The 16,985-nt window shown below is 45.6% G+C and overlaps 1 protein-coding gene across 1 annotated transcript in view; it reads left to right on the forward strand.

Annotated features, from left to right (window-relative positions):
- The window catches only part of fgfr3 (fibroblast growth factor receptor 3), a gene marked incomplete at its 5' end in the record, with an annotated part of 35,831 nt that overhangs the window by 14,156 nt on the left and 4,690 nt on the right, over positions 1-16,985 (forward strand). Inside the window, 7 exons of the mRNA XM_084310266.1 lie at positions 2,088-2,263; positions 4,944-5,092; positions 6,188-6,309; positions 6,800-6,910; positions 9,126-9,316; positions 11,969-12,091; positions 13,152-13,222. Of these exons, the coding sequence (XP_084166392.1) occupies positions 2,088-2,263; positions 4,944-5,092; positions 6,188-6,309; positions 6,800-6,910; positions 9,126-9,316; positions 11,969-12,091; positions 13,152-13,222 (943 nt within the window). The remainder of the gene's footprint in view (positions 1-2,087; positions 2,264-4,943; positions 5,093-6,187; positions 6,310-6,799; positions 6,911-9,125; positions 9,317-11,968; positions 12,092-13,151; positions 13,223-16,985) is intronic.

The following is a 16,985-nucleotide window of genomic DNA, read 5'->3' on the forward strand; positions in this document are numbered from 1 at the left end:
GCGGGTCTCCCCTGTCTTTGTGTGTCGTCTCACTAAAAGTGAAGAGTTTCATTCCAAAAGGAGATATTATTATGTATTATATATCATCAGAGAGAGGAAAGAAATGATTGAATCTATCCCTAACGAGGGATGCACCGTCTCATCTCGTGGGCAAACAACAGGTGATTGTAATCAATTAACAGTTGATTAGCATCACAGCTGTGGCCAATGAGCTGTGACATTGCACCATATTGGTAGGCGTAAAAAAAACACATCTGGTATCAGATATCAGGGATACATTCCCTAATACTAAAACACACATTCTGCACATTTTCCTTCTTAGATGTCTCTAAGGGAGAGAATGTATTATAATCTCAATGTCCAGTCCTGACATTAGCCCTCAGAGTATAGCAACCAGCAGTGGAATCAAATAAAACTCACTATTTCAAATCGTATAATCTCTTTTTGGAATGAAACCCTTCATTTGCACCCAGCAGTGAAATATCAGAATTGGTAATTCATTGCCTCTGTGAACCTAAATGTGATGATGAAAAGTAAACAAGGATTATTTTTATTATTTAATTTTTTTTTCAATGTCATGTTTTGCTCAGTAGCGCAGTAATCTCCACCACTCCGCCAGCCCCCCCCCTGTATAATTAGTGTACATATATACATGTGATTGCCACTTGTTAACACATGTTACCTGCAGTGCCCCCGTGTCATCGCCCTCTCATTTGCACAGCAAGGTGTGTAGTAAGCACAGCCTCCATAGGAAGGTGCTTTTTAATCAGAGCAGCAACATCTGTTGCCTTGTCTCCGGGCTACGAAGCGATTTTTAAGGACATTTCTGTGTAACCGTAATTACCTCCCCGGGGAAAAGGGATACCACAGGTGCACTTACCTGCTGGGGGATGAGGTAGATTTTGATCGCTTTACCACCTCATCTTGACAACCCGACGCAAACTTTTACGAGGAGGCGAATTCTTTAAGCGTCAATTGGTTGGTGATTTTATAGATGCTGGCTTCATTACAGCGGTTCTTATGGATGGCTATGGAGTGTTCCAAAATTCCATTCCGGTTGAAATGCGCTACCGAGCAAAGCAGTATTCCAGCAGTTTTAATTAGTATCAAGTATACACTGTGTCGTTTGGGTCGGCATTAAAAACCTTAGTAGGGAGGTCAAAAGTTTTTTCTGCCATCACCGAAAATATATATTTTTAAATTGGTAGTAGAGCCATTTGAATAGGGCGGCTACGTGGCGTAGTGGGCAAGGCGCTCGCCACGAATGCGGAGATGCTGGGCTCGACTGTTCGAGCCCAGCGCTCCACATTGCTTTCAGTTTAGCTGGTCGTCCGCACTAATACACATTGGCCGTATTAGGGGGTGGGAAACTGATGGGTGGGGATTGGGAGTTGTGGACAGCGACTCCTACAGGTCGGTTGGTGTGCCTGCGCAGTAGAATCAGGAAGTGTCGGGGGCAGCGTGAGCCTCCCACGCATTACTCCTCGCCACTGAGAGATCGAGCTGCGCAGGTGAAAAGATGCGACTGCTGTTACCTCAAGTACCGGAGGGGACTTGTGCTATGTATGACTTAGTCCACATTGCAGCCGGCTTGTGGGAGGCAAGAAACAGCGTTCGTGACAGGGGTGGGTTGAATTGGATGATACGAAATTGGGATGGGAGAAAATATAGAAAATGGGAGAAAAAGTGAAAAAAAATTAAAAATAAATAAAAAAAAAGCCATTTGAATGAAGAAAGAGAAAGGCAGACGCCATTTTGACGGGGCATTGCTCCAACAAATCATCAACCGACAAACGCCATTGGTCGTTCTACCAATTGAAAGTATCATTCTTCTGAAAAACATTATGGGCGGAGCTCCCATTTGATTATAATAACAAACACTTGACTTAACTTAACACTTGACCTCCCTAACCTTAGCAATGTGATAATTGTCGCGAGGATCTCAATGCACACCTTGTCCCCATGAGTCCTGTATAAATGACATTGTTGTAAAATAACAATACAAAAATAGTTCAAATCACATCAAAGGTTTACAGTCTTGACCGTGTGGCATATCGTCTCACTCGTCCGCTCCCTTGTATATGTAGCGCTGGACGCCGACAAGGAAGACGACTACGCCGACATCCTGATCTACGTGACGGGCTGCGTGCTCTTCATCCTCGCCGTGGTCATCGTCATCCTCTGCCGCATGCGGATGACGACGCAGAAGAGCCTCCCGACGCCGCCCGTCCAGAAGCTCTCCAAGTTCCCCCTCAAGAGACAGGTAACAGAAAGTAGATACAAGATTCGTACAAAAACTTCCCTTTTCTCTCTCTCTCTCTCTCTCTCCCTTCACTGTAGCTTGTAGACGGTGGAATGTTTGGTGTGTTGCGAGGGAACGGCTATAACTATACAGTATTGTTATTGTTATATCAAAGTGTTGCCACGATGAGCAGTTACTAATACAGTTTAGTTTACATGAAACCCCTCTTCTCTATCCAGAGGGCTCCAGTGAGATCGGTTCAACATCTTTTCGCATAAGTCGAGATGTAAATGATAGACGGTTTCAAAGTGACAAAGGACCCAACTGTATATTTCCTGTTGCAATGTTCGCTAATGCAATAGGTGACAGGAAATATACCGGATGTTTTGGTCATCAGAGTTCCTTCAAGGCTTTGACAGACAGTTGGTATATATATATATACCGTAATTCCTCCAATAGTAACCCCGGCTTGTATTTGTTTCAACTGTAGCGGGTACCAGGCTTGTATTAGGAGGAGGCCTGTATAAGAGGGAGGCCTATATTTCAAATTTTCAAACGGATCATAATGAATAAATCAACATTTTGTGTCAGTTTGAACCCAGTAAAATGTACTGGGTTCATTTATTGAAACCAAGTACTGTATGAAATAGTAAACAGTGCAATTACAGGTGGTCACTGGTAATTTCAACGTTTTCAAAGTGAAATCAAGTAACTAGCTCAGTATGCAGCTCAGTATATTAGTAACCCGGCTTGTATTAGGAGGCCGGCTTATAATTGCTTAGCTCAAGAGCGCACCCGGCCATTAATAGAGACCCGGCTTGTATTTGAGACCCGGTTACTATTAGAGGAATTACGGTATATACAGTTGGTATATTTCCAAATAAAGGTGAAGAGGTAAGACTACCATTGTCCTTGGAGTATTCCAGGTATTCCAAGATGTTGTGTTGCCCACTCAGAACCAGGGGCATCATTTAGCAAATTCTTCCTTGACTTTGTCCTGGAATCATTCGTACGATAATTTCAAAGAATGTGATGAGAAATGATACCTATAACAAGCATTCATATTTTGTGTGTTGATAGAAAACCATTTTAGGTTCTAATATCTCTGAGAAAACGACTGTAAAACTGATTTTGGCATCAAGATGTCTTATTAATAAATCACAAATTTGTCTTGGATCCGGTCATGGACACGTAATCTGCGTCTTAAGAACCTTTTATAAATGAAACCCCTCGGGGAGCAAGAGAAAGGCCGGAACTCTCCCGATAAAGTCTGATCCGGCTTGATTGATTAAACATCGATCTGTCTTTTACTTTTACTCTCCGCTGTGTCTAAGTGAATCTCGCCCACTCTCACTCTCTCTCACTCTCTCTCTCACCCGGACGGAAGGGTGACGTACACAGCGCAGAGACACTGGAAGGCATGGAGCCGGTGACATGTGTTCACATTTATCTTGGACCGGGTTCAGCAGAGGGATATTTATGCCCTCCTCTGACTGTCAGTGTTAGTGTTAGATTTCACTCTCTGTGTAACGCACACTCAACCCTCAACTGTTTTGAGAGAGATTTTAAAGTGTAGCAGCTGCCTCTCCAGCGAGGGCGACCCGCGGCCTCAAAGAGCTTTGTGTTTATACTAACGCCCCACCCTGCTAAACTCATATTGTATACTGTATACAGCGCGTTGCTGTGGCCATGTGTGTGTGTGTGTGTATGCATGTGTCTGTGTATGTGTGTGTGTGTGTGTGTTCCAACTCTCCAGCTATAATTGTAGGCGTCCAGACTTTTATTTTCTTCTATTTCAGTCTTAACCGTATACCTCGTTCTTTTATGGAAGTCCAGAGTGTTATTGCGGGATTTTTTTCATCGTAATCTTTTCTTTATTCCTGTAATGTTAATCTCTCGGTTTGCTTCGTACTTTTTTTTCCCCCTTCTCCATAACTCGGAGTAAATCTCCCGTAAAAAACCTGCCGGCATGTTTATATCAAACAGATCTTCCGTCCCCTTTGAAACCGCCGGTTTTTGCGGTCGCTGTTGTTGTTGTCGATGTTGTTGTTTTTCGTGCAGCCTTTTCCTCATTTTCACAGTGGAGGGAGAGAGGGGCGGGCGGCTGGCGGGTGGAGTTTGATAAGTAGACATGTTTGTCTCGAGACCTACCTGAAGGGACGACTTGGCGCGGCTGCCGACACAAACATATTCATCAAAAAGGGGGAGCCGTCACCTGCGGAGCGGCCAGACAAATGGTCGAGCGGACGCGGAGCCCACAGGCTTAGGGGGCGGCAGCGGCAGCAGAGCTGCCCGCTTTCCTGGAAATGGAACTCACCGATGGATGGAAACATCCGTCCCATCTTCGTCACAGACACCAGCCCCCCCACGCTGCTGAACTCCCTCTCGTTTGTCTTTGTTATGGTTCCCCCGCCCCACGCCTCCTTCTCCCTATAGCAGCTGAGCCACACGGCTCTTTGTGAAAAGGCACCGGCGGTGTCGGAAAACTAGAGCCATTTTTCAAAGAGCCCGCAGTCCCGCGGAGCCCTGACAGTACGGCCCCTGCCGTCGAGAGATGACTCATCCCTCTCCTGTCACCTTTTCCTCTCTCCCCCGTCTCTCTCTCTCTCTCTCTCTCCCTCTCTCACGTCTCCCTGGACGCTGCCGTCTTGCAACCTTCTTCAGAGACTATAACAGTCTTTCTCTTTTTTTGCACCCTAAGCAGGTTTCCTTGGATTCCAACTCCTCCATGAACTCCAACACGCCGCTGGTCAGGATCGCCCGCTTGTCGTCCAGCGACGGGCCAATGCTGGCCAACGTCTCGGAGCTGGAGCTGCCCTCGGACCCCAAGTGGGAGTTCTCTCGGACCAGGTGAGGCCAAGGAGGGGAAAGGAACGGTCAGATTTCTTCACAGATGTGAAGAGAAATAACGGTCCGACTGACAAATAGAGTAGTACGAACTACTCGACTTCTTTTTTTTGATGCAGTCAAACAACAAATGTAAAAATGGTAAATGGCTGCATTTATATAGCGCTTTTATCAAAAGCACTTTACAATTTGTTCCTCAACATTTTACCCATTCACTCACACATTCACACACCGACGGCAGAGGCGACCACGCAGGGTGCCAACCTGCTCATCGGGAGCAGTTAGGGGTTAGGTGTCTTGCTCAAGGACACTTCGACACACTGCCCGGGAGGAGCGGGAATCGAACCGGGAACCTCCGGATTACCAGACTACGGCTCTAGTACCTCCTGAGCCACTGTCGCCCCCAAATGTATAAACATACTGTATATCATATATCATATCATAAACATATATGAGAAATAAAATGCCTTTTCCCGATCTAAATAGACGCCTAAATGCTACTCTACACACCACAAAATACATCAAGTTGTATAGCATAACATTGTATACAATGTTACAATTCACAGGAATTCCTTGGTGTACTCTAAATATATTTAAAAAACAACCATAATGCACTCAACGCTCCCCACATTGTATATACACACAAAGCCGTCCACAGTATGTCCTTGGTCTAGTAACCGCGTTCTTACACTAGAGGTTCCAGTAGTGGGCAGCTTGAATTGCCAGGTCCTAGAACCAGCGCTTTGGGGAGATCTTTTATTTTTAGAGCATTAACTCTGTGGAATGGCCTGCCTCGGAACCTCTGCTGCATTTACAGTAGATTCACTTTTAAAAAGAATCTTAAATAGTTTTTAACACTGTAAAGTAATTTTTTGTTTTTGTTTTACACTAATGTAATTTTAGCTATATTAATTGTTACAGTAGGTTCATTATGCATTGTGTGTACTGACTTTTAATAATTTAGTTTTTTGCAATAGTGATTGTTTTTGTGTGTTTTTTTGTGTGTGGACCCCAGGAAGACTAGCTGGTTGCTATCGCACCAGCTAATGGGGATCCCTAATAAAATCAAATAAAATAAAATGTGTCCTGTGGTCTCAGGCTGACGCTGGGTAAACCCCTGGGCGAGGGCTGCTTCGGGCAGGTCGTGATGGCGGAGGCTATCGGTATCGACAAGGAGAAGCCCAACAAGCCTCTCACTGTCGCCGTGAAAATGCTGAAAGGTGAGTGTTGGGGCGCAGTCTCCGAGATTAATACGCCGACCTTGACGGCGTCCGTAGCAATTCATGTGTCGTTTTTCTGGATTTCCTGAGGGAAATGGCCAGTGTTGCATTTCTATATTAAAGCGGTTTCTTCCTCTTTCTCCCTTTCCCTCCCTCACTCCCCCACTCTCTCTCTCTTTCTTTCTCTCTCTCTCGTCATTCTGTCTTTCTCTCATTGCGCCGCACATGACTCCCTTTCACTTTCCCCTACTCTTTATTTCTTTCTTTCTCTCTCTCGTCTCTATCTCCCTTTCTCTCTCTCTCTTCTCTCTATCTCTCTCTGTCTCTCTCTCTCTCCCCCTCTCTTTTTCTCTCATGTCATTCCCTCTCTCTCTCTCCCTCACTCTTTCTTTCTCACTCTCTCTCTCTCTCTCTCTCTCTCTCTCTCTCTCTCTCCCTCTCTCTCTCACTCTCTCTCTCTCTCTCTCTCTCTCTCTCTCTGCATCATCAGACGACGCCACAGACAAAGACTTGTCGGACCTGGTGTCTGAGATGGAGATGATGAAGATGATTGGGAAGCACAAGAACATAATCAACCTGCTGGGAGCGTGCACACAGGACGGTGAGGCCGCCTGGATGCATTACGGGGGTTAATGTTTACAAGGAGCATATAAATCAAACACAAAATGTGTTTAAATGATACGGCTTCCCCCTTTTGCCACTGGGAGACGAATGGTGCCGTACGAAGCGGTGGTGAATACTCCTACATATAACTTACATTTACACTTACATTTAGTCATTTAGCAGACGCTTTTATCCAAAGTTCAAGTCAAGTCCAAGTTGTGTACGACAAGTCATCAGGAAGGGCACAACTCTATCAGCTGAGTAACAATGTCCATCTCTCTCTCTCTGAGTGCTACAGTGTAACTTGTGAGTCACTTTGGTTTCTGGCTGTGGGGGAGAGCCTTACACAGGGAGGACCGGTCAGGTTCAGGTCCGACATTGTGGCTACATGGATAGAGCTCCGGACTCGTGATTGGAGGATCACCGGTTCGAGCCCCGGTCAAGGCTGTTGTCTTCTGGACTTGTCAGTAACAATGCCCCTGTTACAGTGATAGGGACCCCACACAGCTGCGAGTGCCGTCCTTTGGATGAGACTGAATTCGGTCGTTGAAGAACCCAGGGCGTCTATCGCAAAGAGTAGTTGGTTCCCAGACGTTCCTGGCCAAATACCCAATCAGGTCTCTGACATCAAGGCCACCTAATCACTGGCTGATATAAATTCCTGTCTCCTGAGCCGTTCAGCCATTGTGTAGTGTGATGTGTGCCAGTGTATGGCAGCCATTGAGCCTGCGTAGCCCAAGGTTAGGTGCTACACAGTGGTGGTGAAGGCGGTAATTTCCACCCTACACTGTAAAAAGCACTTTAAGTCTGTCTAGAAAGAAGCGCTATATAAATGCGATGATCATTCATTGAAGTTCAACTCTTTAGTTACAATGCAGGGTAGGAAACAGGGCACAGAGACCGGAGTATGGCTGCGATGTAGAAACCTAACGCCAGTCCACACGGCAGTTGTCTCCTTCTGTGAGGACGTTTAGGACTGCGTCCTGTTATTCTCGGGCTAGACATGATTTTTGAAACACCTTGCTTCAACTTCCCTAGCAAGTGTTTCTGTTTAGTTTTTACTTTGATTATGTTCTTAAATTTGACAGACACAGGGGCGGCTAGGTGGTGTAGTGGGCAAGGCACTCGCCACCAGTGTGGAGACGCTAGGATTCGCGTGTTCGAATCCAGCTCTCCACATTGTTTTCAGTTTAGCTGGTCGTCCGCAGTAATACACATTGGCCGTATTACGGGGAGGGAAAACTGAAGGGTGGGGATCGAACGTTGTGAACAAGCGACTCCTACAGGTCGGTTGGTGCGCCTGCGCAGTAGAATCAGGAAGTGTCGGGGGCAGCGTGAGCCTCCCACACGTTACTCCTCGACACTGAGAGATCGAGCTGCGCAGGTGAAAAGATGCGACTGCTGTTACCTCAAGTAACGGAGGGGACTTGTGCTATGTATGACTTAGTCCACATTGCAGCCGGCTTGTGGGAGGCAAGAAACAGCGTTCGAGACAGGGGAGGGTTGAATTGGATGATACGAAATTGGGATGGGAGAAAATATAGAAAATGGGAGAAAAAGTGGACCAAAAAAAAAATTTGACAGACACAGATACACATAAAATATTTTAAAATTGTATTTAATTTCAAACCTTTATTTCAACTCGGAAGACACTGAGGTTACCCTCCTTTACAGCGACGACAAGCTTACAAAACAAGACACCGCTTGTCAGCCGTTTCATACATATAGGCACAATAAATAAGAATAAAACTATAGAAAATCTGCTAAGACATTTTACAAGTCGACACACAGTGGTCCTAGATCACTTTTAAGTGCAGCAAAAGAAGGAAGAACCTTGTGGAAAGATAAAAAATTATACCATCCTTTTTTACCTTCAGTGCCTCAAAGCCTTTCAGTTTAAGTTTAAGTTTATTTATTTTTTACCCATCAGGGACAGTGCACATTAATCCACATCTTCAGTTTCCACATCAATGTAAATGTGGCAGAGTTAGCTAATTAGCTCATTTTCATCTGTAGTCCCTGCCTACCATGCATGTCTTTATGGTGTGGGAGGAAACCAGAGTACCTGGAGGAAACCCACGGGAACATGGGGAGAACATGCAAACTCCACACAGAAAGGCCCCCTGCTGGGGTTCGAACCCAGGACCTTCTTGCTGTGAGGCAGCAGTGCTAACCACTGAATAATAAAGTAATACTAAACCTCCTGTGTCCAGGCCCGCTGTACGTGCTGGTGGAGTACGCCTCCAAGGGGAACCTCCGAGAGTACCTGCGGGCTCGGAGGCCCCCAGGCATGGACTACTCCTTCGACACCTGCAAGATCCCTGACGAGCAGCTCACCTTCAAAGACCTGGTGTCCTGCGCCTACCAGGTGGCACGAGGCATGGAGTACCTGGCTTCTCAGAAGGTGTGTGTGGGGGGGTACTGCTGGGCCGGAGGGGGGGGGGGGGTGGTAGTAGTACTAATAGTAGCATCTGTAGTAGTAGTAGTAGTAGTAGTAGTAGTAGTAGTAGTAGTAGTAGTAGTAGTAGTAGTAGTAGTAGTAGTAGTAGTAGTAGTAGTAGAAGTAGTAGTAGTAGAAGTAGTAGTAGTAGTAGAAGTAGTAGTAGTAGAAGTAGTAGTAGTAGTAGTAGTAGTAGTAGTAGTAGTAGTAGTAGTAGTAGTAGTAGTAGTAGTAGTGGTGGTGGTGGTGGTAGACTAGTAGTAGTAGTAGTAGTAGTAGTAGTAGAAGTAGTAGTAGTAGAAGTAGTAGTAGTAGTAGTAGTAGTAGTAGTAGTAGTAGTAGTAGTAGTAGTAGTAGTAGTAGTAGTAGTAGTGGTGGTGGTGGTGGTAGACTAGTAGTAGTAGTAGTAGTAGTAGTAGTAGTAGTAGAAGTAGTAGTAGTAGTAGTAGTAGTAGTAGTAGTAGTAGTAGTAGTAGTAGAAGTAGTAGTAGTAGAAGTAGTAGTAGTAGTAGTAGTAGTAGTAGTAGTAGTAGTAGTAGTAGTAGTAGTAGTAGTAGTAGTAGTAGTAGTAGTAGTAGTAGTGGTGGTGGTGGTGGTAGACTAGTAGTAGTAGTAGTAGTAGTAGTAGTAGCGGTGGTGGTGGTGGTAGACTAGTAGTAGTAGTAGTAGCGGTGGTGGTGGTGGTAGACTAGTAGTAGTAGTAGTAGTAGTAGTAGTAGTAGTAGTAGCGGTGGTGGTGTACTTACTTAGGCCTTTTATTCCTTTCGGAACATAGGCCATTGATGAAAACTTTCCACCCCCGTCTGTCTTGAGCCATCCTCTCCAGCTGTTTCCACATCAGTCCCCTCGTCTTGAGTTCCTGCTCAGTGTTTTGGGTCTTCCTCTGCCTCGCTTGCCTTGTGGGTTCCAGGTTAATGCCTGTTTAGTTATTGCGGTTTTGTGTCTTCGAAGTGTGTGCCCAATCCAGCTCCATTTTCTCCTGGTCAGCTGGACCTCCACTGATTCTTGCTTGGTGCATTCCCACAGCTTGATGTTGGTGACTGTGTTTGGCCAAAAGATCCTGAGGATACGTCTCAGACAATGGTTGATGAAGGTCTGCAGTTTATTAATGATGTTAGTGGTGGTTTTCCAGGTTTCAGAGCCATATAGCAGTACGGATTTGACGTTGGAGTTGAAGATTTTGAGCTTGGTGTTGAGTTTGATGTTTCGGGTTTTCCAGATCTTGTTTAACATGTTGAATGTTGCTCTTGCTTTTCCTATTCTTGCCCTTACGTCTTCCTCAGTCCCGCCATCCACAGCTATAACACTACCCAAGTATGTGAATTTGTCAACCTCTTCCAGTGTCTGGCCCCCGATGGTTATGGGGTTCGTGCTTTTATTATTGACTCTGATTACTTGAGTTTTTGGTCCATTTATTTTGAGCCCAAGTCCAGCTGCAGTTGTTTCTAGCAGCTGGGTTTTGTCTTGCATCTGTTGATGGTTGTGTGAGAGTAGTGCGATGTCATCCGCAAAGTCCAGGTCTTCGAGGTGCTCCGTTAGACTCCACTGGATACCAGTCTTTTTATTGGTTGTGGTTTGTCTCATGATCCAGTCGATGCATAGGAGGAAGAGGAAGGGGGAAAGTAGGCAGCCCTGTTTCACGTCGGTGAGCACTTTGAAGTGTTCGTGCACATCCGTTATGTAACACTTGGCATTTCATGTCCTGATACATGTTCTTGATTATGCTATACTAGTACAGTAGTAGTAGTAGTAGTAGTAGTACTAGTAGTAGCATTGGTGGTGGTAGTAGACTAGTAGTAGTAGTAGTAGTAGTAGTAGTAGTAGAAGTAGTAGCGGTGGTGGTGGTGGTGGTGGTGGTGGTGGTGGTAGTAGTAGTAGTAGTACTAGTAGTAGCGGTGGTGGTGGTAGACTAGTAGTAGTAGTAGTAGTAGTAGTAGTAGTAGTAGTAGTAGTAGTAGTAGTAGTAGTAGTAGTAGTAGTAGTAGTAGTAGTAGTAGTAGTAGCGGTGGTGGTGGTGGTGGTGTAGTAGTAATAATACTAGTAGTAGTAGTAGTGGTGGTACTCTATAGTAGCTAGTCATCATGTTGATCTGTATTCTATTAACTGTGTGTGTGTGTGTGTGTGTGTGTGTGTGTGTGTGTGTGTGTGTGTGTGTGTGTGTGTGTGTGTGTGTGTGTGTGTGTGTGTGTGTGTGTGTGTGTGTGTGTGTGTGTGTGTGTGTGTTTGTTTATGTGTGTGTATCTATTTCTGTCTGACTGTGTCTTTTTGTGTTGGTGTGTGCGCATGCATATGTTTGTGTGTCCGATGAGCTTCATGATGTGACATGTGTTTGTGTGTGTGTGTGTGTGTGTGTGTGTGTGTGTGGGTGGGTGATTAGCATCATGATGTGACGTGTGTGTGTGTGTGTGTGTGTGTGTGTGTGTGTGTGTGTGTGTGTGTGTGTGTGTGTGTGTGTGTGTGTGTGTGTGTGTGTGTGTGTGTGTGACGTGTGTGTGTGATTAGCATCATGATGTGACATTGGTGTTGGATGTTTGTGCATGTGTGTGTGCGCACTTGTGTAACGAGCTTCATGACATGACTGATGTGTTTGACGTGTCTTTTCCCGTCTGCTCTCAGTGTATCCACAGGGACCTGGCAGCCAGGAATGTCCTTGTGACTGAGGACAATGTCATGAAGATCGCAGACTTTGGCCTCGCCAGAGACGTGCACAATATAGACTACTACAAAAAGACCACGAATGTGAGTGCAGTTCAATACATATAGTATCTCAGTAAATGTGTATTCTGTGAGTACAGTTCAGTGCATACAGTATCTCAGTAAATGTGTATTCTGTGAGTACAGTTCAGTGCATACAGTATCTCAGTAAATGTGTATTATGTGAGTACAGTTCAGTATTATGTCTCAGTAAATGTGTATTCTGTGAGTACAGTTCAGTATTATGTCTCAGCAAATGTGTATTCTGTGAGTACAGTAGTTCAGTATTAGGTCTCAGTGAATGTGTATTCTGTGAGTACAGTAGTTCAGTATTATGTCTCAGTAAATGTGTATTCTGTGAGTACAGTTCAGTATTAGGTCTCAGTAAATGTGTATTCTGTGAGTACAGTCGTTCAGTATTAGGTCTCAGTAAATGTGTATTCTGTGAGTACAGTAGTTCAGTATTAGGTCTCAGTAAATGTGTATTCTGTGAGTACAGTAGTTCAGTATTAGGTCTCAGTAAATGTGTATTCTGTGAGTACAGTAGTCCAGCATTATGTCTCAGTGCATCTGTATTCTGAGTAGTCTGCTGGACCTTGACAGTACATTTATGTGTGTTGGCGTACACTCCCAGCGCCCAGGGAGACATAATTACATTTAATTTCTGGATGTGGAATGAGAACTTACTGGGTGATGACAGGTTGGCCTGATAATGAATGGGTCCTCAGATGTGGCTACAGTGGGGCGATTTGTCCAAATTCAATTATTAAATCATTCCCTGTCCCTTACATTATTTATTAATAATAATTGCTGTTAATAATTAGTAACGCAAACAAACTGAATGCCATCCCCATTCATCTGCCCTCTTATTGCCCCCTGGCCATGGCAGAGAGGGGCAGGATCGAGCAGGATCAGGCAAGCTAGGTGGGTAACAGATGGGGTTGATAATAGAGCACTCGGATCAGAGAGGGCTCGGTCAGGATCAAGGCAGGCTTTGGGGGCGGGGCGGGGTCGAGGGTTTTTGTTTTGGACAGTGTCTGGCCCGTACAGAATGGTTCTGCTGACTCAAGAGGTTCTGCTGTCCCCCCCTCCCTTGTTGTTCCAGGGTCGCCTGCCCGTGAAATGGATGGCCCCGGAGGCTCTGTTCGACCGGGTCTACACGCACCAGAGCGACGTGTGAGTTTACTGAAACAACGGGCTCACATGCCGCGCCTCCGCTCATGTGGACTGGGGAACGAACGTACACTGGTGGAATTTGGATGTTTGGAAAAATATCATGACCCAGCCTGTTAGCATCAAACGGTATTGCCGTGCGTGTGAATATGGATTCATAGCGTTCCCTCGACGCCCCCTCTGTATCTTCTGCTCTCTCTCTCTCCCTCCCTCTCCCCGCTCCCTATCATCTGCGCTCGCCCGATAATCCTCAGGAGGCCCGTTGTATATCAGAGGTTTGGGCCGCATTCCGCGCCGCGTTTGTTCTTTAACCTCCATATATGACATCAGAAGAGGGGAGGCAAAAAAAAACGGGCACACGGCCCGGGCATCCTTAGCCGTGTTTTATCAGCGTAAATCCACCCCGTCGCTGGAATAAGATGGAGATAAGAGGCCCGGCTGGAAAGAGCGCGAAGAAGGGGGCTTTCCCCTCTGGCTCTTTCCAGCGGCTCTTATGAAGGAGAACCCGGTGGTCGGTAACGACAAACAGACTTTTTTTCGGTGACCCGACTGATTCTCCCTGATCGCTCGCGTGTTGTTCCGCGATCAGCAGAAGAAAGGGAGTTTGGGGTGTCGAGGTCACACAAAGTCAAGCCGTCCCCCTCCTCCCCCGGTCAGCTCTAATCGGGACTAGAGGCGGGGAGAGGGACGGCGGGGGGGGGGGGGGGGTGCGACTAGGAGCCAGACTCCGTGTCCCGAGCGGGACCCGTCCAAGTCAAACACGGGCCCTGTCAACACTAGCTCCCCCGTGTGATTATAGCGGACTGGGAACGGGCCGAGGGGGAGTCAGCCTCTCTGTTGTTTCAGCAGGTCTGGATTACAGCCTTAGCCTCTTTATACAGTAGTCGCTCTCCGGACAGTTTACTCTCACGCCCAGGGGAGCCGGGGGGAGTGAGAACACTGTCTACCTAAAAGGCTCTCCGTGACCCGTGTTTGTAGGAGGTGTACGGTTGCGTAAACACGTATCATACAACGTATTATCTTTAAACAAAGGAGCCACTCGCTTTGAAGCCCCCCCCCCCCCTCCCGCCGCGCGATACAGGTGTGATATCTGAGGCCAGCTCCTGCCTGCCGGATCGGCGTGAGATGGGATACATTTTTTTCCGACATCGTATGAGGCTGTAACGTTCCATGCAGCCCTACTTTGCAAAAGAGCGTAGCTACCGTGCGGTTAAATCTCCTGTTGAGCTCTCGGTGCTCAAGGGATGGCAAATCCGTTCCCGCTCGCGGAAATTGGTTTTCCTCGGACGACTTCCGGGTTGAGACTGACGTGGTGAACTAACACTATTATGAAGCTGATATTTGCATGTCCACGGTCCTCTGACGTTGTATGTACAGTATCAGTTTCCACTGTGTTTACAAACACAAATGTAACTATTCAATACTATATAACTAATTATTATATCCTATGTTTAACGGTGGTGAAAAAGTGGTATTTTTTTGTTAAAATAAGTGTTAAATAGCGTTACGTTCTGACAGCCATCACTGATACGGAGTGTTTGGTCAGTAACATGGGTCTCCCAGTCCCTCAGCTCTGCAGTAAACATACTTTTATTTTCTGGTATCCCATTCCACTTTGTCCAATCAGGAGAGAGAAAGAGAAGATATTTTTACTTATTTTCAAGAAATCTTGCCAAGCCAGATTTGCTTACTGCACTGGCAGATTATTCTTAATTATTTTAACATGTACAGTAGACCACTTATTTTTAACAAATAAATACCACTTACAGAACCTTTAAGCTAACATTATCAAGCTGACAAACAAACTAAATGCGGTGGAAATTATTGTATATATGAACTGATTGCACATATGACGGCCGATCGACGTTACCATTTTGAAATGCAGATATAAACTTCATGTAGTGTTTATAACATTCGTTTATGACCCGATGGTATGTCGGAAAACAAATTGTGCATGTGGATCAGCGAATATTGTCACAAGATATCGTCATAATAAAGTTATTAGTAGTAAAAATCTATATTATACATGACAATATATTTTACAACTGAGATTATTCACTAGGCTGCAAAACACTGAATATTATGAATCAATAATATTATGAAGCCATTATTTCATTTTAAATAATTCATGACTACATAGAAAGTAATAATAATAATAATTATTATTATTATTATAAACTTTATTTGTGTAGCATTTCATATAAGAATTTGTATGCACGCAATGCATAAAGTGCAGACATAAAATGAGTATAAAATAGACAGAATAAGAGCAATGCAATAAGTGTATACAGAATAAAAGTGGTGATCATGTACACACATTTGCATAAATAGACAGACAAATAGTGCAATAGTGCAGTGCAATAAAATAACTGCCATCTGCAGTACAACAATCACCGTCTGGATGCAATGAGTCCAACCAGCAGAGTGTATTAAAAGGCTGAGGTGAAGAGGTACGTTTTTAGCTTTACTTTTGAGCCTCCCTAATGTCCCCAGGGTGTTCCATAGCACACACAAAAATACAAACTCGTTATATCATTATTCCCGCTAAGCTGTTAATTGGCTGTGAATATTCATCTGTACCGACTGCTTGTGAATACAAACAGCTTGTGTCTTTGGCCCCTCTGTTTATTATGGTGCATTCTGCTGACTCCCGCGGCCCTGTCCGCGCTGCCTGGGAGGGAAGAGGGTGAACCTGACCTGACCCCTGACCTCTGTCCAGCAACACGCTGATGATGTGTTAGTTACTGATACACTGTCCACCCGGCCAATTACTCCATGCTCCTGTTCCCTCTGTTTATCACTCACCCTCACACTGTGTGTGTCTGCGTGCGTACTGTATGTATGTATGTGTGTGAGGGTTTGTGTGTGTGTGAGGATGTGTGAGGATGTGTGTGTGTCTCTTTCTCTCTCTCCCTCTTTCCTTTTTCCCCCCACCTCCATCTCTCCCTCATTTCCTCCCCTCTCTCTGTCTCTCTCTCCTTCTCCCTATCCCTCCCTCTCTCTCTCTCTCTCCCCCCCCCTCTCTCTCTCTTTCTCTCCTTCTCCCTATCCCTCTCTCTCTCTCTCCCTCTCTCTCTCTCTCCCCCCCTCTCTCACTCTCTATCTCTCTCTCCCCCCCCCCCTCTCTCCCCCCCTCTCTCACTCTCTATCTCTCTCTCTCCCCCCCCTCTCCCACTCTCTCCCTCTGGCCAGTTGGCTACCCAGACCAGTCTGGCCGGTAGCCTCTGTGTTTTGGACCCTCTGGACCATAGCGTGGATAATTAGGTTATTGTGCTGAGCTCTACAGTGTGGGGAGTGTCTGATTCAGAGGGCCAGCGAATGGCCAAACAATAGAGAACTGGGTTAATAGACCACCCATTATCTGATTACGCTCCCCCATTTTACAGCCATTTAGTACAAATGACCAATAGAACGCAGATGTATCATCATTCTCCCCCCCCCCCCCCACAGTTCAAAAGCCATTGTACAGTATTCAAAACATTGGCTCAGCTTGAAGCGTTTCTTGGTATCGATAAAAGTCTGCTTAAAGCTTTTAATAAAACAGATGAGGACTCAGAGTATCATAGATGCAAAGTGCATTTCTTATTGAGCCGCCACAAGGGGCAGAGTGGCCAACCGACGAGATACTGAGTTACTGAGTGATTCAGTGACATTGCCGGTCATAGATGCATCTAAGAAAACAAAACAACAACATAAATTTGCGTATATGCCAGAGACACACAGCTATTATCCAGTTTGCTTGGTCTAGCTGACCCCCCCCCCCCCC

This window comes from Notolepis coatsorum (genome assembly GCF_963971535.1).
Source record: "Notolepis coatsorum genome assembly, chromosome: 3".
Lineage (NCBI taxonomy): Eukaryota > Metazoa > Chordata > Actinopteri > Aulopiformes > Paralepididae > Notolepis > Notolepis coatsorum.